Source organism: Meleagris gallopavo, chromosome 21 (genome assembly GCF_905368555.1).
Source record: "Meleagris gallopavo chromosome 21, MGAL_WU_HG_1.1, whole genome shotgun sequence".
NCBI classification, from domain to species: Eukaryota; Metazoa; Chordata; class Aves; order Galliformes; family Phasianidae; genus Meleagris; species Meleagris gallopavo.
This window is the reverse complement of record NC_139424.1, coordinates 4,218,730-4,241,713: the sequence shown is the minus strand read 5'-3', so window position 1 is coordinate 4,241,713 and position 22,984 is coordinate 4,218,730. Positions and strand designations below refer to the sequence as shown.

The window sequence follows — 22,984 nt, the reverse complement described above, 5'->3', positions numbered from 1 at the left end:
GGAGGGCAGGCTGGGAGCCATCCAGCTCCCATCCATCAGCGCCAAGGAGCCGTGCGGGGCGGGCAGCCGGGGCTTGCGGCTGCGCAGGGCCAGAGAAAGCTTCTGGTTCCTTCCCGGGCCCCGCTGCAATTTCCATTAATAGCCAGCTGCGCCTGCCGGCTAAAAATAACCATCGGGACGTGTTCATAAGGCCCTACAGCCGCTCCACACCACCGCCCTGCACACCATGGCCGAGCGCCGCGTGCCCTTCACCTTCCTCAGCAGCCCCAGCTGGGAGCCTTTCCGCGACTGGTACCATGGCAGCCGCCTCTTCGACCAGTCCTTCGGGATGCCGCACATCCCTGAGGACTGGTACAAGTGGCCCAGCGGCAGCGCCTGGCCCGGATATTTCCGTCTGCTGCCCAGCGAGAGCGCCTTGCTGCCCGCCCCTGGGTCGCCCTACAGCCGCGCGCTGAGCCGGCAGCTGAGCAGCGGCATCTCCGAGATCCGGCAGAGCGCCGACAGCTGGAAGGTCACCCTGGATGTCAACCACTTTGCTCCCGAGGAGCTGGTGGTGAAGACTAAGGATAACATCGTGGAGATCACCGGTGGGTCTGCGGGGTGGGGTGACGGGGGTACATGGAGGCTATGGGGGATGTGGGGTGGTTGAGTGGACGTATTCGTGGTTGGGGTATGCAGTGAAAATGGAGCCAGATGGGAAAGGGGAAAGGGAAGGGAAAAGAAAGAGCTTGGGAAAGGTGGAAGGGAAAAGGAAAAAGGAAAAGGCAAAAAGGAAAAGGGAAAGGGGAAATGGGAAAAGAGAAAAGGAAAAGGGAAATGGGCGAAGGGAAAAGGAAAAAAGAGAAAAAGGGAGAAGGGAAACGGGAAATAAGAAAGAGGGAAAAGGGAAATAGGGATGGAAAGGAAAAGGGAAAGAAAAGGAAGGGGGATGGAAGGAGAAAGGGGAAAGTGAAAGGAAGAAGGGAAAAGGAAAGGAAATAGGGAAGGAAAGGAAAAGGAAAGTGAAAAAGAATGGGATAGGAAAGAAAAAGGGAAAGAAGGAGGAGAAGAGAGGAGAGGGAAAAGGAAAAAAGGAAAAGGAAAGGTAAGTGAAAAAGGAAAAGAGAGAAAAGGAAAGAAAAAAAAAGAGAGAGAAAATGATAAACTAACAGAAAAGGCATAGGGTTACAAGTGCATTCCAGGGATGACTCACAGTGTACACAGTGTGCTGGGTGCACAGTCCCAGCCCCACACTGCTATTATGTGCAGCTCATGGTAGGGATGTGACCTGTGCCCCATAGGGACAGAGGTGTCAGTGCCAAGGGGCAGAGCCAGGCCCCACAGCACCCTGAGCATCCCTGCATGCCCGGAAGGGGGTTCAGCAAGGGATGCTGTGACAAAACACAGACCCCATGGCACAGGGCCAGCAGTCTGCCCGGCACAAAGGGAAGCTGAAACAAAGGCATTGGAGATGGGTTGGGTCCACCATCACCCTCTGTTTTCTGCCCTTAAATTTAGGGGCTTCCCCTGTAGGGACACAGGTGTCTCCCATCACTCAAGCAGGAGTGCTCCCATCCCAGTGCTGATGGGACAGGGAAAGGCAAACCACAACTGTGGAAACCTAATGGGCACCAACCCTTTGCTGTTTATTCCTTCCAGGCAAGCATGAGGAGAAACAGGATGAGCACGGCTTCATCTCCAGGTGCTTCACCCGCAAATACACGTAAGTACCAGGCTGGGGAGAGAGGGGACGTACAACCTGCCCATCCCCAGCTCGCACACTGGGGTTGTCATTGGCCCCAGTGGGAGACACAGAGAAATTTGGGGATTTTCTGACCTCTCCCCTCTCCCCACAGCCTCCCCCCTGGTGTGGAAGCCACAGCCGTGCGCTCCTCGCTGTCCCCCGATGGGATGCTGACAGTGGAAGCCCCGCTGCCCAAACCGGCCATCCAGTCATCTGAGATCACCATCCCTGTCACCGTCGAGGCCAAGAAGGAAGAACCAGCCAAGAAGTAGGAGGAGGCCCTGCTGCTGTCCCTGCCACGCACCTCACATGCCTGCCCCCAGCTCCTGCCCCCCTTTGTATTTTTTATTTGGTACTCACCCATCACCCCAGTGCCTTGAATAAACATGGAGGAAAAGAGAAAAATGATGGGAATAAAAGTGATGGAAGAATTTTGCCCTGTGTCTGCTGGCCACATCCTACAGCCTACATGTCATTTCTCACACCCCATACCCCACATCTGGACAACACAGGTCTCCAGAGTCGTAGGATCATAGAATAATGGGTTATCCTGTGTTGGAAGGGATCCATAAAGATCACTGAGTCCAACTGCTGGCTCCATGCAGGGCCATGTCCCTGCTCCCCACACCCTGGGTTTCAGCACTGTGGGTCTCCAACATCCCAAGGTTAATGTCCTGGTCTCCATGTCGTGGGGATCTGACACCTTGGGTCTCCAGAGTCCTGAGTCTCAACATTACATATCTACTACACTCGAGGTCACAACATCCCATTCTCCAACACCATTGTGACCAGTATCCAGGGTCCCCAAAATTCCACGTCTCCCATCTCCCAGATCTCAGCATCCCATTTCTCCTCCATCCCAGGTCCCTAAAACCTCAGATCTCAGCACTTTGGGTCTCAACATCTCAGCTTTTCTCTTCTCCAAAGCTCTGAGCATCACCACCTCAGATCTCAATTTCTCATATATCCAACCTGCTGCATATCCCCATCCTGATGCCAACACCCTGGGTCTCTACATCCCATAAAACAAGCACCCCCTGCAGCTTGCAGGGAAGCTTGGGCAGAAGCTCAGGAGGTCAGAACAGGACTCCCAACCCAGCAGCATGCCCCCATTCACAAATCCTTCTGGGATGCACAGCCTCCACCCCATTATGCTCCTTCCTTTCACCCCATTGGGATGAGTTGGGCAGATGGGGCTTTGCACAGCTCCAGCCCCAGCTCAAGGAGCCGGGCACAGTGTCAGGATCCCCACACCCCTCCTGTGCCTACACCTCCATGCAAGGGTCAGGGCTGGCCCTACATGGCCAGGCTGCCGGCGGCCGTGTTCCTGCTCCTACAAATCCCCCTAATCCCCCCTGAGTCATCCCGCAGGCAGGCAATGACCGGGGAGGAATCCTACAGCCGTGGGGCTCCTCTGTCAGCCCAGCCCCCCCAGAGCACTGGGACCCCCCAGGGTACGCGTGTAACATTATGGGATGGGTGGCCACAGAAACCAGTGATGGAGACAGTTGCCATAGCGAGAGCAGTGCCAGCCCTAGGGATCAGCAACGGACACCTCAGCTTTCTGCATGGGTGGGGAATAAATACACGTCACCCAGAGCAGCAGGGTGGCACCGCACCTGGAAGTGGCACCGTGTGCTGCCCCAGCCCCAGGCACCTTTATCAGCACGGCAGTGCTGTGCCGTGCCCCAGGGCTGGGCACAGGTGGAGAGGCAGCAGCACAGCCTGGCCGTGGGCGAGTCAACAACACCCACTTTGGGTGTTCGGTTTCCAAGGGAGGGGATTATTTTTACAGGGTGAGTCAGCGCACACCGTGCTGAGTGGAAAAAGCTGCTGGGAGGCAGTGAGGCAGGGACAGGCAGAGCGTGGCCATGCACAAAGCACAGAGACTATCCCCATGGGTTCCCCAGCACACGTTGGGCCAGGGGAAAGGACAGCCCAAGGTCCCCAAAGCCAAGGGTGGGAAGGGGACATCAATGGTTGGGGATGATTACAATTGGGAAGGTGATACCAACACTGGTTGGGAAGGAGGGGGGGCACCAACATGGGTTAGGAAGAAGTGGATGCCAACAGCTGGGAAGGGACATCAGGAGGTTCCCCGAGGCCAAGGATGGGAATGGGATGCCAAGGTTGGGGACACCAGGAGGTCCCCAAGGCTGGGGACACCAGGAGGTCCCCAAGGCCAAGAGTGGGAATGGAACACTAATGGTTGGGGATACCAACGCAGGTTGGGAAGAAGTGGATGTGAATTGTTGGGAAGAGGTGGATGCCAAGCCGCCCTCCAGCCCCCAGGAACTCGAGAGACGCAACAGAAGTAAGCAGCGCTGACGTCAGATCTGTAAGTTTATTTTGCTCAATGTACGACGGCTACATAATGACTCACATTCATGATATTCCATCACTGAGGAAAACTGCTAAGAATGGTCCGTGTGTGAAATAATTCCTTACAGAAACACGGAGTTGGAAAAATAATCACTGATTAGACCTTAAAAATAGTTCACTGCATAACATGACAAAAAGCACAAACAAAGGCTCATTCAAAGAACACAGTCATTGTTCTCCTACACTGTAATAGTTATAATTTCACCATGACGAACACCAGACATTAAGATTAAGCTAACACTGGTGTTTTCTTTTGCTTTTTTTTCCTTTTTAAAAACAAAATCATATATAATTGCATGTCACTATAGCAACATCCATAACAGATCAGTTTGTTACGATCACTATTTGGTAGAGCAAACTTTACCCCCAAAAGAAAAATAAATTAAAAAACTTTAAAAAATTTTTGAAGACTATTTTGTCATAGGAATACATAACATCTACAGTATAAGTTAATAAATTTCAAGCTACTGTATAGAAATACGACACTAGCATGCACAATATTGTATCAATAGAGTAATGGAGCAGTAATCATTTCACTGGAGAGACAGTATCATAGGCAAGTGCATTTCTTAAAAAATGAAAGAAACCATTCAAGCTGCTTAAAAATCAATCCCTGACCCCACTCCCCTTTGAGCCCTCTCGTGCCATCTCTCCTGCGCAAGTTTCCTAAAGCAGCCAGAGCCAAAGCCAGAAAGGAAAACAAACAAACGAAAAAACAACAGGTTTTGTAATTCCAGTAAATCACTTCCAAATTGTACAGCCAGGACAACACTGCTCACTGGACACCAAGGGGAAAACCGAGGGGAGGGAAGAAGGCTACGCAGATCCTCCAGTCCACGGCGTTGCCGCAGGCTGTCAGCCCGGGCACGGCTCTGCGAAGGCACCCCAAGGAGCAGCTGTGGGGCCGTGGCATCGCCGCGCCGCTCCACCCCGCTGCGGGATGGGGAAACACACAGCTCTGGGCCGGAAGCTCCGTGGGGCAGCAGTGAACTTCCAACAGTTAGGTAACAAAATTCACTCAAAATGGGGTAAATCTTACCTGCTAAGCAACTCAGATGGCCCTCTCCCACCCCCTGCCGGATAAGAGATTTGGAAAAGGTTTGGTTAAGAAGAGAACTAAGTTCCTGGGCTCCTGATGCTTGATAGAAATGTCTATGATTGTAGCTCTTCCCTTGAGGATTTCTCTACCAAATTAGTTTCTAAGCTCCTGAAGTTCACTCATTACACCACAAGCTTCCCCAGGAGAAAGAAATCGCACCTGGCTTCCCTGGTGACAAACAAGGGAGCCCGGGTGCCTGAGATCTGCTGACAAACCTCATGGTACAGTGGGAGAAAGTCAGGCAGAGTGAAATGGCAGTGCAATCCCTGAGGAAGCAGCTGTGGCACCTTAAATCAGGATGGTCTTTGAAATACCAAACACAGTACATGACATACAGACCTGAATTCTCTTTTTTTTTTAATTATTATTATTTTTTATTATTTTTTTTTTCAGTGGCATTTTAAGTTTAAACACTTCCCCCTTTTCCTAATTAAGTTCTTAAACCTTTTGCTGTGGACTAAAATAGTTTAAACAGCCGCTAGCCAAGCACCTGTTAAGCTGTTGACCGAAAACTAGAGCAGCTTTTGATGTTCCTGGGGCAGGCAGTCTTCTTGCCTTGGGCGACACAGAATAGCTAAAGCCAGTCCACAGGCGAGGACTGATCAGGAAGGCAAGCCAAAAGAACTAGCAAAAGAAAACAGACAATCAAAGGCTTGATGTCATATGGCTGTAATGTAGAAATACTGTAAACTGCAATTTAGTGTTAATACTGTAAGCTACCCTAATATCTTTCACAAAAAAAGATTAAATGGCCTAAATCCTGGAGCTTTACAAGCCCCAAACTCTTTAGTCATTTTTTAAATTATTATTATTATTCCTTTTCAACATGGGGATTTGAAGCTAGGCCCTGACAGGCAGAGCGCTCCGGTACGGACACGGCACTTGAACTGAGGAAACAAAAGCACAAAGCCTTACTGGAACCACAGAACTTCCTTTTGTGTAGCTTTTCTTAAAAACGAGGGCCATTCCATTCCAAGTTAATTCATCTTAAAACCCTTTTATTTCTAGCAATAAAGTTAAATTAAAGACAGCTCCACTTGTATTAATAATCTACAGAACAGTCCATATGCCAGTGAGGCTGCTATTCCATACCAGCACAGCCAGCCTGACTTCCACTAGTGGTGTTTTGGCAAAAATGTCAAAGAGGCAATCAAAGACAGGTTGTGGGGGCCTCCCTGGGAAGGTGTCCCCTCCCGTTCCCTCCCCCACCCCTGACCCCCCCACTTGTGGGAAAAAAATAAAGACTGCAGTAGTTAGCATCAGCGTGCGGCTGCCAGTCCATCTGGGGGTCTAATTGTTGCCTTCTCCACCATCGTCATCTTGCTGATCGCTTGTCCAGAGCGTTAGGTTGTCGCGGAGGAGCTGCATGATGAGCGTTGAGTCCTTGTAGGAGTCCTCGTTGAGGGTGTCCAGCTCGGCGATGGCGTCGTCGAACGCCGTCTTGGCCAGGTGGCAGGCCTGCTCCGGGGCGTTCTGGATCTCGTAGTAGAAAACAGAGTAGTTGAGCGCCAGGCCGAGCCGGATGGGGTGGGTGGGCTGCATGTGCTCCTTGCTGATCTCATGAGCCTCGCTGTAGGCCTTCTCCGAAGACTCCACCACGGTCGCCCTCTTCTCGCCGGTGGCCACCTCGGCCAGGTAGCGGTAATAGTCCCCTTTCATCTTCAGGTAGAAGACTTTGCTCTCGTACTGCGTCTCGCTGCAGTTCTTGATCAGGTAGTTGTCCAGCAGGCTCAGCACGTCCTGGCACACGGCTTCCAACTCCTTCTCGATTTTCTCGCGGTAGGCCCGTACCATTTCGATCTTCTTCTCATTGCCATCAGCGGAGGTCTTCTGCTCGATGCTGCTGATGACTCGCCAGGACGAGCGCCGTGCCCCCACAACGTTCTTGTAGGCGACGGACAGGAGGTTCCTCTCTTCATTGGACAGAGGCTCATTCAGTTCTGTCACCTGTACCAAGAGAGGAAGAGAGAAAAGAGACTCGGGTTAACCATGGAGCCACTCACTGTTGCCATCACAACTCAGCACTGCAGAGCTCTGTGTAGGAATGGGAGAACGGAGCCGGCCCAAACCCTGTACAGTCAGCAGGCACTCAAACTCATCCAAGGGGGAGGCCATGCTGTGGGGCCCAGCCTCAGCCAGCTCACACAATCAGAAAGGTTGGAAAAGACCTTTCTGCCCATCTAGTCCCATTGGAGCCATGGGTTGATGATTGGACTTGATGATCTCAGAGGCTGGGATTTGTTCAAGTTATCCTCCATCTTAGAAATATCAGTGTTTTCCAGAATGAAAGAAATCCATGAGGAAAAAGATGCATTTCATTTCACCTGAGGGAAGATGTTGATGAGAGAAAGCACTGAGATGGGTGGTGATGTTCTACGGTTACAAGCTAGTTGAATGGATTAACAAGACAGATAATTCAGCTACAGTGTGTTCAGCTTTTCCATTTCCCATGAGCATTACATGTTCTTTTGAGATGCCAAAAGAATACGCTAGATGTTAAAATTATAGCTGCCTAAGGCATCTATGGAGGCAAGGATTTGAAAGCTCACGTGTCAAGAGCATGTTCTTCCCACACGGGATTTTCTTCATTGACAATAAGAGCGTTAATGCACCGTATCACTTCCCCTGCCTCACACAACACAGCACAGAGCAGCTGAGATGACGGAGCCATAGAATCAAAACTCACAGAATCATTAAGGTTGGAAAAAACCTCACAGATCCCCAAGACCAACCCACCGCACCATGCCCACATCCCTCAGTGCCACATTTCATGGTTCTTGAACACCTCCAGGGACAGGTTCTCCATCAATGCCAACGCATCACCACTCTTTTGGAGAAGAAATTGTTCCCAAAATCCAGCTGCTGAAGGTGCCCTGCCACCTGCCCTGTGGGACCCTTCCAACCCAGGCAGACACTCCTGTGAGGATGAGGTCATAGTTTGTACACGTAAGGCTTCTGCAAATACTGAGTCATTCACACCAGTGCTGACGGGGGCAAGGTTTGCTGCAGGCCTAGATAACCATGGCTATGATGGCAACCAGGAAACAGAGGGATCCGGCTGGGAGGGGAGCATGGCTCAGCTCAGAATCTTATTTGGGCATCCTGGAACAACCATCACTGAATGAACACTGTGTTAGTGAGGGCACAGCCCCCCATGACTGTAAAGATACTGTCATTGAAAGCCCTCTTTCAAAGCTCCTCAAGCATAATCAAGGTGCCCCACTGCCCTACAGCTTACAGGTTGCCCATTCTTGGAGATGGAGACAAGATCTTGATCGAGGCAGCCCCACTCTGGTAAGTGAGTTGGGACTGGAGACATCCAGAAGTCATAACCCAACATGTTCTCTTATCTTCCAGTCAGAAATCCAGACAGTCCAATGCCGACTGCTACACCACAAGAGACGTGGCAGCTCAGTAGAATCATTAAGGTTGGAAAAGACCTTTAAGACAATCTAGTCCAACCCCCACCCAGCCCCACCATGTCCATTAACCATGGCCCCTCAAGGCCACATCTCCACGGTTCTTGAACACCTCCAGGACCTCCAGTAGGGCTTCTGTCTTGACTCTAGTTATAGGGCTGGCTTTCAGCAAGATGTTCCTGTCCAACTACACCAGTTTCGTGCATGGCCTGGGCAGATAAATGTTAAATATGCCCATAGCCACATCTGCAGATATTCACCACCAGAGAAAGCATACTGCAGAATTAGATTTACCTCCTCCCACCAGGAGTCTTGTAGAAGGACAAATTTATTAAAGCTACAGGGAGTTTCGTAGGATTATCTTTGTCATAAACATTTTAAATTTGAAGCTATTAAGGATTACAGAAGAAAGTCGCCTGTCAAAATCCTTTCAAAAAAAAAAAAAAACAAAAAAAAACAGGCTGACAGATGGAACGTACACCTGTGGAGAACGCAAAGATTTCTCCAGAGAACTGGTGGGGAAGTTATCAAAGCAGAAAGGGGACCTTGTTAAGCACGTAACTCCTTTCTAGGCATTAAGCACCAGGCTTCCTGCAAGATGCAGCACTGCAGTGATGCACTGAAAAGATCCCTTTGGTGCTTTACTCCCCTGGCCGGCAGCACACAGACCCAGCAAGTCCCAGTAAGCACCAAGCTTCGTTTCGTCCTTTGTGTCCCTGCGCATCTATGGGGCTGAGCTTCCTACAGCAACACAGCTACAGCAGCAGTCCCGTCTGGACAAAGCCTACTGGGAGTTTAGGGTTTCTGCTGCTTGAGTCTGGAGATTTATAGACCTGCAAAGCCCTCTGCTTAGCAGCAGAGCTCTCAGCAGGCAGCACGAGCCCAGAGAAGGTTCTCCCAGTTTCTCTGCTGCAGCTGTGACTCAGCGCTACACTCAAGCCCTGGCAGGCTCCCCACACGCTCAAGTATCACGTTGCAGCCAGGGGAAGGCTCAGCTTTACATGGAAGAGCCAATATACAAACCTTCACCTGCCCCTAAACTCAAAGTCTGAGCTCTCTGAAAGCCCATAGCTGTCCCACGGAGCCCTGCTTCCAGAAGCATCCTAATTAGTGGGTTTCTTTGGGATCCACAGGGAATGTTTGCTAACAGGCTTATTGCAGAGCTCCATTCTGCACTTCACCCCTCACACTGGTAGGTTGGGAGCGATCAATTCTCAGCAACACAGACCCTTGAGCTACAGAGGTGCATGGAATTTAGTTTTACCCACTTATCCTCACACACGTGGACTTTCACTGACATTTGATGACTAAGTGCCCACCTTTATGGCTGCTACCTAGTTTGGATGTCTTATCTTAAAGCACGCAGCAGAGCAAGCTGAACAGACCCAGGCGTTCTTCCCTGGGGAGTACCATCAACATCCAACACCTTAATCCATGTCATAACACACAGCACTTGCTCTTCTGATTGCCCAGAAGAGTTCTTGAGCCTCTGAAGACACCAGACATCTACAAAGTCTACAACTGAGAACCCCCAGTTGGCCACAACACACCTCACCCTTCTCAGAACCATCACTGATTACTGCTATGCTGTGATCCTCCACAGGGCTCATTTACAGTCAGACGCTGCAGTTTGCAATGCTCACTGTCATTCTTCCCTTCTCAGCCCCTCCAACCCTTTGCTGGAGAAGCCTGCCCTGAGCCCAGCTGTTACCCCTTTCAGGCTGAGCAGGGCTGCTTCTGTTCTACCTACGGTTTCTGACCATGTCATTGAGCGCATTATCCTTCTGCAGAAACCCAGCACTCGCCTCATCTTCCCTCACACGTGGCTTATTAGTCACACTGAGGTCTGGCTTGAAGGTCCCCTTTTCTGTTTCGTTTTTTAAAAGGCCAACGAGCTTCTAAACCCACATTCTTGCCAGAAGTCCTACCTCTGGAATTCTCACTGCCTCACCTCTCCCCACATCTGGTTTCTGAAGAAATGACTTCCCTTGAGCATGCTGAACTGTCCCCACTGCTCTTTGCCTTCTTTAGGGCCACAGCTGAATGTCACAGCTCAGCAAAGAACAGCTTCTCCTTGGATGCCCAAGAGCTGTCCCAGTGTGCTGTTGGAAAGATGCCTTTCTCAAGCTCTGTCCTACTTCAACACATGGTAGGCGTGTGTTAAACCAGATCTAAATCAAGAATCTTACCAGACTTCACAGGTTCAGGTCCTCACCCATTTTCCAGCCTCCTCTCTGACGTTGTACTTCTAAAATGGAAGCTGTGCCATAAGTGCTTCTCTCTCCTTCTGACCTCCTCCACTGTCCCCAGTGCTCATTTTCTGAGCCTTTCTGTTTTGGGGAACTCTAGGCCACAGATCAGCCCCTCCCCCAACCCTGGACAAAACCAGAAATGCGCATGCAGACTGTGGGCAGAAGCTAGTTCCCCTCTGCTGTCTCATTCAACTCTTTCAGTATGAATAATGGCATTCCGGTTCCCATTTTGCAGCTCGCAGGGCTTGCTTCCATCACCAGGTGATGAAAAAGCCGAATGCATACGGAGGCACGATGGACAGTTCTGCCATTAAGCTCCAAACTGCCCACGGTGCATCAAGAGGCAGCGTCTGGAAAGTCAGACTGCTTATTACACATAGCATAACTGGATCTCAGATGCTACTGAGGCACTCCAGACACTGATTAGGATCTCTGCATGCTCCTCCAGCTAACAGGAGCTTTCATCAGGCCCTGCAGCCTTATTATTTAAGGCAACTTTGAACCACCTGAGACAAAATCTGCAAATTGAGAGGCATATGAAAACCAAGAGCTCATTTATTTATCGGCCTCTGCAGCTCAATAACTACTTAAGCCAAGTGAATTTCATCACACAGCACACGAGTCTGACTGTCCTTAGAGCCTGCAGATCCACTTCTAATTGCTTGGATGGATTTAAGTGAGACAAAACGCGAGTTTCAGGTATGTGGATCACTCCTACCTTAAGTTTCTGCATGCAAAAGTCATAAGGGAACTGTGGGGAGAAAGCCAGAGACAGACCTCTGAGCTGTCCCCATTCTGCATATAACAGTGCTTCGTTGCAGTTCCTTATCTGCAGAGCTGCAGTCCCAGTGTCTGGTCTAACAGCTCAGTTTTTCCCACTGCAGAACACCTGGGTGCCAAAGATTTGCCTCTCCAGTTCTTCTGCAGCTTTCCAGATAGGGCAGGCACAAGGGAGCATATCCCTCTGCTCTCTGTACGTGGCTTCCAGGTACAGCATTGGACCCTGCATCCTGCCATGACCACTGGCTTGAGGACAATCCAACCAACAGAATCATTTGAGTTGGAAGGGACCCTTAAAGGTCATGTTGTCCAACTCCCCTGCAGCGAACAGGGACACAGAATCATTAAGGCTGGAAAAGACCACTACGATCATCTAGTCCAACCATCACCATCAGACATCTATAGCTAGATCATGGTGCTCAGAGCCCCATCCAGCCTGACCTTGAACAATGACTTCTGGTAACTTGCCTTATTTTTGCTGTCTAGTTGTTTCATCTTCCATTCAACACTTCTCAACTCATTCTTGATTGATGGTATAAATTTCCTCTCTCTCCAACACGGTTACAACTGGAAGGAGTAACCCAAGCTTCCAGCATGGACAAGGTGTATGCATTTCAAGTTCAAATTCAAGCTAAACACCACTTCTGGTTCAGCACAGGGAGCTGCGCCCATGGCTAGTATTCACTTTGAGACATTAAGGAATTAGAGCTCAAGTTCTACTTACATTCCTCACCCGGTTCCTGTTGGCCTTACTGAAAGTCAGCCTTTTGAATCAGGTGAGAACTTGTCACAGGACAGCTCGTGGTTGCCGCTAGCTGCCTCACACCTATTAAAAAATTTTGGGAAAAACCATCCATCTTTGTTATCTAACGTCTTCCTACTAGCAGATGGAGAAAGCAAGTCAAGCCACATCAGCTGAGCATTCAGAACTGGCACTCTGGGTGCATCACGCTATCTCTGACAGATGGGATACCAGCACCTTTGCCTGCTAACTACAAAAGGAACAGAAGGATATTAAGTTATCCCTTCCCCAAGACATGGCAGGCTGGCAACAACATCTGCCCTCTTTTGCATTTCTGCAAGCAGCTCTGCAGCAGCCCAGGATCACCACTCTGCTCCGCTGCTCTCCTGCCTCCCATTACCCAGGTGCTCACCTCCTGTGTGAGCTCTCTGCAAAAGACCAAATCAGCAGCATGGCACTGACGTGGCAGCTCAGATAAGGCCTTGCAGAGGCCTAACACCAGAAGTTTTAAACACTCACCTTTTTAAAGGTGAACGTCAATTCAGTGTTTCTCGAGCCTTTTCTGGGCTGCACAAAGGAGCTTCTCCAGGTGTCAATTCTTGAAGAATAACTGCAGCTCCTTTCCCCAGCAGCATTTTCGTATGTATTTAAAGAGAAGCCCATCTACTCATGGGATTTTCAACTGAAGAAACCACAGGACCACCAACCATTGCTCACTCCTAAAGCAGTAAGACTCTATAAGATGTGCTTTTTCCTCCTAGTTGATGGCAGAATAATAAAATCAAGCTAATGCTGGAGGTACTCTAGTGCACAAGTGGGGACAAGCTAGATAAACAAACCAAGCTCCATGGCATGGAGGGTGTGTGATGCTGCTGGGAGCATTAGCTGCTTAAAGACTTACCTCACAGCTTCCACGAGCACTAATCAGGCTCAGCTCCAGCCCCACTGCTGGGAAGCAAGTGACCTGCCACCAAATCACGGCACCTGAAGCTCTGGGTGGGATGCAATGCCAACATGAGATGTCTGACCCTGCTACGGGCTCCAAAAAGGGATGGTGTTGTGCTGTGCTCACAAACTACTCAGCTATACTGAGAGGACAGTCATTGTGCTATGGGCAAGTGTCTCCTTCCTGCTCACATGGCCTCCTCCTGCAGAGCCAAGCGCTGTAGCTGGCAGGCTGCTGCTCCAGCACGATGAAATGGGAGAAGGTGACACCAGGCAGAGGACTCCCTGCAGCCAGCGCATACGGTTTTTAACTGCTTCATTTCATTTCTCCTAAATGCTATGGGGAAGTCTGCTCATTGCACATCAAGGCAAAAAAAAAAAAAAAAAAAAGACAAACAAGATTTTTTTTTTGCTCTAGGTCTTTTGATCTGCAACGTGTTTTACCAGATTAAGCAAGAGACTTTGCAGAACGCCCAGGTGGACTCCGGCACAGCTCCACTGTAGGTTTCATTTCCGCATCGGTGAGTAAGGTGATTATCCCTCCAGATGTACTTTGCCCTCCCCTGCTTCAGGGATTTCAGGCCTGATCTTCCACACCTCTAGCAAAGATAATGTTATTTCTTGAATGAACTTGAAAAAGGCAATTCAAGCTTTTGCCCTGACAGCTTCCTGGAGCACAGTTTTGAATCGTTCCCCTTACGAGGTGGGTAACTTCACTTATCACAGTCTGGCCACGGATTTCACCTCCACCACTGGGCTCCAGCCACCTCCTCCAGCTCTCTATGGACACCCGAGGGGCTCTGAGTTCATCTCATGGCAGGTGGCACAGCTGAGCACAAGAAGCCAAACTCTCAACTTCAAGGAAATGAGGAATTCATCCCACGTAACGAAGCCCGACAGCATCAGCAGACAAAGCTCCATCGAGTTCCCCAGCTGGGTGTAAATCAAAGCCTGTTAATCCTCCCCAAGTCCTCATTCACTGCCGCATACTAAGCATTAGCCTTTTTATAAGTGCAGATCTCCTGCAGCAGTTTTCAAGCATAGCTGTTAGCGCAGTGCACAGCAACAGCTTCTCCAGCTACTATTAATAAACCCGATGCTGCAGAGAAGCACAACTGTCCAAACAAGACATCCATCAGCAACCTAGTTCACTCTTTGGCCGAGACTTCTCACCAGCACTTCCCTACAGCCGTGCTGAATCCACCTTAAAGAGGAATCAGCAGCACCCTGACACGCCAAGAAGCTTTGCCTGAGACGTAAGCAAAGATATGTCCCAAGCAAGCCAACTCATCCAGCAAGATCAGAAGGAATTTGCAAACAATTAAGGAATGCTTTGTACTTTGAGTCCTCGCAGACTTGCGTATGTCCAAGCGCAGCCGCCTCCAACGCCCATAGGCTGGCTCCATGCAACATCTCCTTTAGCAAAGAAAAACATTAAGTCCTCTAATCCCTAATCCGCGGATCACTTTAAGGGAATCTCATGCCATCGGGGATATGTTCTCTGGTTACCCTCCTACTGTCGTTAACTAATGCACTGCCCCTGGTCACCAGATCGCCAGTCGGAGGCCAAAACTCAGGTTGTTTAATACCTAACCAAGCATGTGCTGGGTCATTCTTGTGATGTCACTAAATCTAACCTAGCACAGAAAATAAAAACCTTAATCCTTCCTCTCCCTATTAAATTCTTTTGTCTTCCTTCATGCTCCTCAGCTGCTGCAGATCACTGGCTCCATGCACACTGTGCAACCACACACTGTCACCACTGCATTTCCAGCTGCCTGACCCCAGCACAAGGCCAGCAGCAGAGGGCATGGAGCAGGGCTGGACAGACACATGGCTCAGCCCTGCTGCCTTTGTGCAGCTCCTCGGAGCACAAAGCCCCACAGCAGTGCCAGGACCCCACGTCTCAATGCTGAGATCCTGCATCTTGACAGCCGCACTCCGGAGGAAGGAGCAGGGCCTCTTGCTTCGAAGAAATGCCTTTAGAGCAGAAATGGAAGTCTTTTTGTCAGCGTTTTCCGTAGTTTTCAGATGGGAGGAGGGAGCCAGTTCATTAGCTGAAGCAGACAGGGAGGAACACACAAGAGAAAGCTGAATTAGCAGCACTGGCTGTGACAGAGACAATACTACGTTACATGAAGCACACTGCTTCTGGGTTTCCATCCTTCCCCTTTCCTACCTGCCCTGGAATGAGTGCAGCTTACGAAGCCTCCCATGTGCTGCTGAAAAGCTCAGCTTGCTGCATGCCGCAGGGACAAGAGGTGATGTGGGTCCCAGGAGGGTCCCTTCCTGGACACCAGCAGTGCCAGTGCTCAGGTCATTGCCTGCTCATTTCAGCCCAGCTGGCTCAAGCAGCACCGTGCTGCACAGAGCTGGGCTCCCAGAAAGCCATTTTATATCTGCAGGGGAAGGAGATCCCACAGCTCCAGGGATGGAGAGCTGCAGAGGCAGCAGCACAGTGTTTTATCTAACCACTGCCAGCACGAAGACACCCGTGGCCATTTATCTGAACAGCAACCTCAAGACGAGATGGAGGTTGCCCAGGTTGAAAGACAAACACCGTATCTTTATCAGTGCAGCCACCGATTTGCAGCAGCTTCCCCTCCATCACAGCAGGCACTAAAACTGGTTTCCAGCTATCGCCTTCCAGCACAGCAGCCATCGCTAGCAGAATTTGATGAGCTCAACATCCACTGTTTTAATGGAATTTCTTTTTTTTTTTTTTGGCTTTCTAGACATCAGATTGCCATTTGTCTGCAGACTCATTAATCCATCAGAAGGGACAGAGGCTTCAGCCAAGGACACACTAGGTTATTTATCTTCCCAATCCAAGAGAAAAGGAACTAAAGAAGGGAAAAGGGTCCCAATCAGTTAGCACAAAAGTGCTCTTAACAGCATTGCTTCAGAAGAAGCCATCTTGTGTTGCAGAGCACTGAGGTGCAGAGGAGTGCCTGGAAGCATCAAGGTGCATCAGCTGCGCCGAGATGGCTGCAGCCCTGCATCACAGCTTGGTGGTGAAGCAGAAGATGGTGCCTGTATCTCATCAAGACTGACAGCGAAGAAATGCTTGGGAAGGCAAATGCTGTTGTTCTGTGCTTTGTCCTGCAGTTATTCCACTGTGTGTTTCTCATTGGCAGTCACCAGTCAGGAGGTGGAGGCGGGCAGAAAAGCATGAGCTCAGACAAAGCCACCTCCCAGGCAGCAGCTGGTTCCTCCAGCATGGGGAAGTGGACACAAAACCTTGGGGTTCTGTTCTTTCCTTCAATACACACCCTTGCCTACAATCTTTATGCGTTCATTCCTTTACTTGACATAAAGTTGCTTAGAATGGAAGCCGAAGATCTTTGCTGTAGATTCCATGTGTCACAATGCCATATTTGTTCCTGTCCACAGAGGTCTCTCTGGACCCAAACCCACTCTCCTCTTCCCACCACAGCCCTACAGCTGCACCATGAGGCAGGCTGCTTCTTTCATCCTCCAGTCAGAGCTGATAGGGGATCAGCTTTGAACTCTGAGCTGCAGCTAAAAGTACGCTTCAATTAAACTGGTAAACGTGACGAGCACACCTCATCTTTCCTGATGACTGTTGGCCAGTCAGTGCTTCATCCCACCCCACCTGCAGATCCTCAAAATACAGGCAGGCTGGAATGGACCAGTTCAGCATTTCTGGGGGAGGCAGGAGAGCAGCTTTCTGGTATAGCTGGAACACTCAGCTCAGACTACACCCTGTGCACCAACACTTTCCTCCATCTCAGATGGAATCACACTGCTTCCAGCGCATCAGAACCATCAGGCTGCTCCTGCTTCATCCCCCAGGTCTGAGGCTCTGCAAAGTCCCAGACACAATTAGAACAACTTAAATTTAAGTAATCCAGCAGTACACACTGAAAAAGGGAGAGAGCAGAGGAAAGAAAAGATGGGGAACCTCAATTAACAAAGGATCTTCCTGCTACCAGCAACAGAAGGTGAGGGAACATGCTTCCTCCTCACTACCTCATCACAATCCAAATCCTGCAGGCCCATGGGTGGTGCAATCCATTACCTGCTGGCAGGAAGCAGGGCAGGCAGGAGCAGAACACTGCCTGTACAGCCCTCCCTTGTCTTGCAGGCACCACCCAGCCGCTCATGAGGACGGGTAAGGAGATGCCAAATGACATCATCCAGTTCAGATGAGACAAGCCAAGAATAGAGCGCTTCAGCTCCAGAGGTCCCTGAGTTTTAAATTCAGAACAAGAAGGAAAAATAAGCAAGACAACTGTCATCAGCCCTTCTGCACCTCCAGGGCTACCACCACACAACAGCCCTGCTGGCCAAGCCCCAAACACCAAAGGGCTCTTGGAGAGCACTGCCCAATAGCCTTACAGTCTCCATCTACCCAAGGCATCTGCAGAGGGCTCAGCAGCTACATTCAGCATCACAGCCCCCACCACTGACTTCCAAGAGCTATTTTCTGTTCCATCCACGCCTAGCTGTTGTGCTTGGCCAACCCATGGGAGCCCCAAATGGTCAACGACTCTTGGCAACAAAGACTTAAGAGCTTAAAGAGAAACTTTAAATGCTTGGTCTGCTAAAGACTGGCGAGTGAGCACAGTTAACGTGTGCAATGCCCTGTTGAACTTGTGCAGGTAGTTAGCACTATGCCTTGTGCACAGCCCACAACCTCCTGAGATGCTATTTAACCAAAGCCAACGCTGCCCACAAACCACTGCCAGGCCAGGAGAGCAGCAGAACAGCAGGCTGTGATCAGAGCCACCCCCTTTGACCCCAGGGCCCTCCGCAAGGGGCACGTCCTCCTCCCAGTGCACAAACTCTGCAGCATGGCTGAGATTTCTCTGGAAGTGTCAGGAAGGGGCATGAAGCAGTTTAAGGAGAGCCCAGGTTTGGGTGCTTAAGCAGCCCCAAGAGAACCTTGCTGAGGTGCTTGGGTCTATTCTGCTCAGGCTGCCACTGCTCCAGGCCCAGAGCACAGAAAGCCAAGCAGCTTGGGCCATGGGACACGCTCAGACTGCAGAAGGGAGAGCAGTGCCCACTTGGGATGCTCCTCCAGGCCCCCCAGTGAACCCTTCATGATGCTGGAAATGATTTCCCCAAAGCTTTCTATCACTCTCCAGGAGGAGCTGCAAAGGCAGCTCATACTCCTTACTCTGCACCTGCCTTCCTGGATGTGTCACTCAGCACTCCTCCAGAGTTGTCTTTCCTCCTCATTCTTCTCTCCCTGCTCCTAGGACTTGCAGGATGACAGCTGGTGAGCAGCCATGGCAGAAGCCTGCACAGGTTGTCCTGTGGTTCTCCTCTTGGAGACCCTTGGTCTCCTCCTCCACCCACCACAGTCACTCACTGCATCAAGGCACGCTGTGCACGTAATGTGCTGCTGCCCAGGCTCTATCTCCAGCACTCACTTCTCCACACCCAGCACTGCAGCTGATGCTCTGCACCCATAGGGCACAGCTTGGGTCCCCAGAGCCAGGCAAGCACACACTCCTCTCGCAGGGGACCTTCAGGTGAGCTGAAGGGTTCTGTGCACAGCCCCATCACTATACTATATCTGGATGCAGTGTGATAATCCTCTCCCCATTCTTTTTAGTTGTCTCCTTTCTGACAGAAGTTGCACCACACACCTTCTGTGGTCACCTGCGTGCTGCCCATAAAGGACATAAGAGCCACAGGGGTCCCAGCATAAGGACAGCAAAACTTTTAGCAGAGCTAAAGCCAAAAAGGCTTTAACCGAGGGCCAACACTGGGCAGAAGGAAGATGGCAGCGCTGCTGGCAGTTCATGAACCAGCAGCACGCTTGGCAGCCAAGCACAGTCACTGCCCTGGGGACCTGCAGGGACTAGGAGCAGCCCAGGCACACAAGAGGGCTGATCTCATCCCTGCATGCAGGGCACGCAAGGGACGTGGTCAAGGTCGCACATGTGCAAGGCCAGCACATGGCCCAGCAACATCTCCCCTCTGATTTCTGGTACTTGTGGCTACCACCTGCAGCTAAAACTTACAGGAGAAACTATCGTGACCCAGCCCATTGCTGCAGTGAGAAGCATTTGGTGATTTAGCAGACAATGAGAGCCCCAGCATACTGCTTTCTGTATATAAAAGCATCACAAGCAGCCATTCGGCAACGAGGCAGCCAAATGGCACAGCTGGATGCTGCGCAGCGACCCACCAGGTTACCACAAAAACACAATGGTGAGATCAAGCTGCAGAAAAATCAACCTCTAATGCAGATAATGACCACACCTGACTCAAGGGAAGCAGCTCAGCATTTCAAAGCACCGTGCCAAGGAAGCAAGCAGACAGCAAGCTCTCAGTGCAGGAGGCGGCCCCGCTCCTGCATTACCTTGGCTGGATGCAGCCTGCATGCTCTCTGCTACCACCTGGGTGCAATGCAGCTCGCACCAGCGCATGACATCACCGCGCGTTGCTACGGAAATGAGTGCGAGGTCACAAGCCTCCTGCACACCCAGAGCTGGGGGATGGGTAGGATCAGGGATAACCGAGTGTGACATGCCCAGTGCCGTGGGACTGAGACGGAGTTTGGGCAGCGCCGTGCAGAAATTAGGAACAAAGCTCTCTGTCTTTTGTCTGCTGGGGGGGGAGGCGGCGGTGCTCCCGCTGGGAGTCATTTTCTTAGGGCCGAACAACAAGGAGACTGATAAGCAGCGTTAAGCCCGGTTACTGTTTCACCAGGGCCAGGGAGGACTAAAAGGAAAAATGCAAATATAATCTCTAACAACAACGTCGGGTTAGCCGCCGATCCCTGGTAAGCAGGCTAGGGAAATTCACAGGGCAGAAATATGGCTACGAGCCCCTGCGTTAAGTCCATGGGCATATCCCTGCCGGCTTTGTGCTAATGGCCGCGTGATCCATGTGCGGCGAGCTGCCGTGGCTGCTCACACAGCAGGCTCTGCCTTGAAATGGATAGATGCCACTATCGGAAAATAGTCTAAAATCCATAGTGCAGCAGTGGAATAGCCCAGCTGCTCTAATATGCTATTATCTGGTTTCCATTATCCATATTTCATTTCTTGAAAAGGCATCTTCTCCCTCCCCGTTCTGGGGCTGTGACGATTTTGTCTGCTTGATAAATGCAAGGTTATTGTCAAAATGGTGCAACACAGCAAACAGGGCTGCATCCAGCAGACTGCGACACTCCTAGATCAGCATTCCCTCCTCATCAGCAAGGGAGGACACCCCAGCTCCTCTTAAAGGTTCAGACCTGACTAAGGAGACAAACATAAAGAACAGTTTTCCCCTTTAAAGCACCCCCTCCCTCCCTCCACCCAGTCTAGCCTCTCTGCAATATGACAAATGCAGAATCTTCTGGAATGACTTGATCCTGCCTCCCACGATTGCTTTGTTTGCAAGATCAGATCAGAGATATGTTTTTTTTTTTTTTTTTTTTTTTTACTTCTTATATTGTCAAAATGTCAGCATCGAAGGGGAACGTTCGGTGTCACAAATCAGATCAGCCTGCTATATGCAGAGTCTTTATTTTAAGAGCATGAAATGAATACAACATGACTCAATTCATAAATCTCGAAACAAGTGCAGCAAAAAGAAATAGAATAAATCAGAGCGCTGGCAGCTAAAGGCTCAGCTCCACAGGGTCAGGGGCACAGCAGCCACACTGGGGAAGGGATGAGCAGCAGCACGGGGGCCAATGGGGCAGCAAAGCCCCACAGCCTCATCCCATAGGGCTGGGAGAGGGGGAAACACAGGCTGTGCCGCACCCCATGGGCAGCTCCCATAGCGGGGCATGGGCACAGCAAAGGGCTGAGGAAGGGGCGTGCTGGAGGGCAATGAAACGGGGGCTGGGGGGCACAGATTAGGGCAGGGGATAAGAGCTTGTGCACAGCACAATGGATGGAGTACAGGATGGGGTTTGGGGCAGAGGGGATGCAGATGGGTGCTGGGTTCAGGGGCAGAGATGGCACAAATGGGGCACAGCACCATAGATGGGGAATGGGATGGGGGACACAGGTTAGGGGAGGGATAAGAGAACAAAGATAGGGCACGGCACAGAGTGAAAGAGAAAAGGGACGGGGTGGGGGATGGGGAACACAGACCGGGCTAAGGATGGGGATCAGGGCAGGGGGGAGGGGGTACAAATGGGGCAGAGCCCATATCGGACGGGGAAGGAAACAGGGAACGCAGATATGGCACAGCACACGGTGAATGAGACAGGGATGGGGATCACAGGGGATGGGGATCACGGCGGGGGGGACGCACAGTTGAGGCACGGTGCAGAACGAAGGGAACAGAGCTGGGGGCCGGGACAGAGGACACGCGTAGGGCGCAGCACGAGACGGAACGGCACGGGGACGGCGCGGCGGAGCCAGCGCGGAGCTCCGGGCTCAGGGCCCGCAGCCAGAAGCGCCCCGGGCACGGCATAGCCCGGCCCGAGCCCGAGGGACGGCGCGGGGAGACGGCAGGGAACGGAGGGAAAGAGGGGAGGGGAACGGACACTCACGTTCTTCATGGCGGCCGCCATGTCGTCGTAGCGCTCGGCTTGCTCGGCCAGCCGGGCCTTCTGCACCAGCTGCTCGCGGTCCACCATCTTCGCGGGGCCGGGAGGGGAAAGGGCGCGGAGACTGCGGGCTGCGGGAGGAGGAGGAAAGAGGAGGAGGAGGAAGGAGGAGGAGGCGGCGGCTCCTGGCGCTGCTGCGGCGGTGACGGCGGCGGCGGCGGCGGCTGCACCCGGAGCTGTGCGCGCGCCGCGGGCCACCACAACCCCCCTGCGGCCCCGCCCCGCCCCGCCCTGCGGGGCCCCGCCCCCTCCGCGCGGGACACGCCGGGATTTGTAGTCTTCCTCCTAGCGGCCCTCCCCGCGCCGTCCCCCCTCTCCGGACTCCATTTCCCGGCGCACCTCGCGCGGCGCCGCGGCCCCGCCCGCCGCGCGACACAAGATGGCCTCCCCCCAACCCACCAGCCCGCCCCCCTGCGGCCCGCCCTGCCGGGAGCGGCGCCCCGCTGCTGATTCACCGCCCGCAGCGCCCTCCGCCCGCACGGCGCCTCGGCGCGGCCCGCAGAGGCCTCGCAGCGGCCGCAGCCTCTGTGTGTCCCCGCGCCTCCCCGCCCGCTGCTGGGTTCTCGTGGCTCCCAGCCTGGAGCCCTGCCGTGTACCCCTCCGTCCATCCTCTCCATCAATCAAGCAGAAATGCCTGCAGAACTTCCATCTGAAACCTGGAGAGAGCCTTTTAGACAGAGCCGTGCTTAGGGGGCCTCACAGCCCTTCCCAGTGCCACCCTGCATGGGGATGTGACTGCTGTCTGTGGAGACATGGCCACCGCCCATGGGGATGTGACCACTGTATGGAGATGCAGCCACCATCCATGCAGACATGACCTCCATCCATGCAGACATGTCCTCCATCCGTGCAGACATGACCGCCATCCATGCAGACATGACCGCCATCCATGCAGACATGACCTCCATCCATGCAGACATGTCCTCCATCCATGCAGACATGACCGCTATCCATGCAGACATGACCGCCATCCATGCAGACATGACCTCCATCCATGCAGACATGACCGCTATCCATGCAGACATGACCTCCATCCATGCAGACATGACCGCCATCCATGCAGACATGACCTCCATCCATGCAGACATGACCGCCATCCATGCAGACATGACCTC

The 22,984-nt window shown here is 51.8% G+C and overlaps 2 protein-coding genes across 2 annotated transcripts; one reads left to right on the top strand and one right to left on the bottom strand.

The window, feature by feature from the left end:
• The first annotated feature begins 80 nt into the window (after window positions 1-80).
• HSPB1 (heat shock protein family B (small) member 1) lies at window positions 81-2,158 on the top strand. Its single transcript, XM_003211698.5, has 3 exons — window positions 81-587; window positions 1,639-1,702; window positions 1,836-2,158. The coding sequence occupies exons 1-3, from the start codon at window positions 227-229 to the stop codon at window positions 1,993-1,995; spliced, it is 585 nt and encodes a 194-aa protein (XP_003211746.1). The 5' UTR covers window positions 81-226; the 3' UTR covers window positions 1,996-2,158.
• Window positions 2,159-4,053: 1,895 nt separating this feature from the next.
• Window positions 4,054-22,097, bottom strand: YWHAG (tyrosine 3-monooxygenase/tryptophan 5-monooxygenase activation protein gamma). Its single transcript, XM_085240661.1, has 2 exons — window positions 21,813-22,097; window positions 4,054-7,151 (listed from the first exon to the last, which is right to left on the bottom strand). The coding sequence occupies exons 1-2, from the start codon at window positions 21,897-21,899 to the stop codon at window positions 6,495-6,497; spliced, it is 744 nt and encodes a 247-aa protein (XP_085096787.1). The 5' UTR covers window positions 21,900-22,097; the 3' UTR covers window positions 4,054-6,494.
• Window positions 22,098-22,984: the final 887 nt, after the last annotated feature.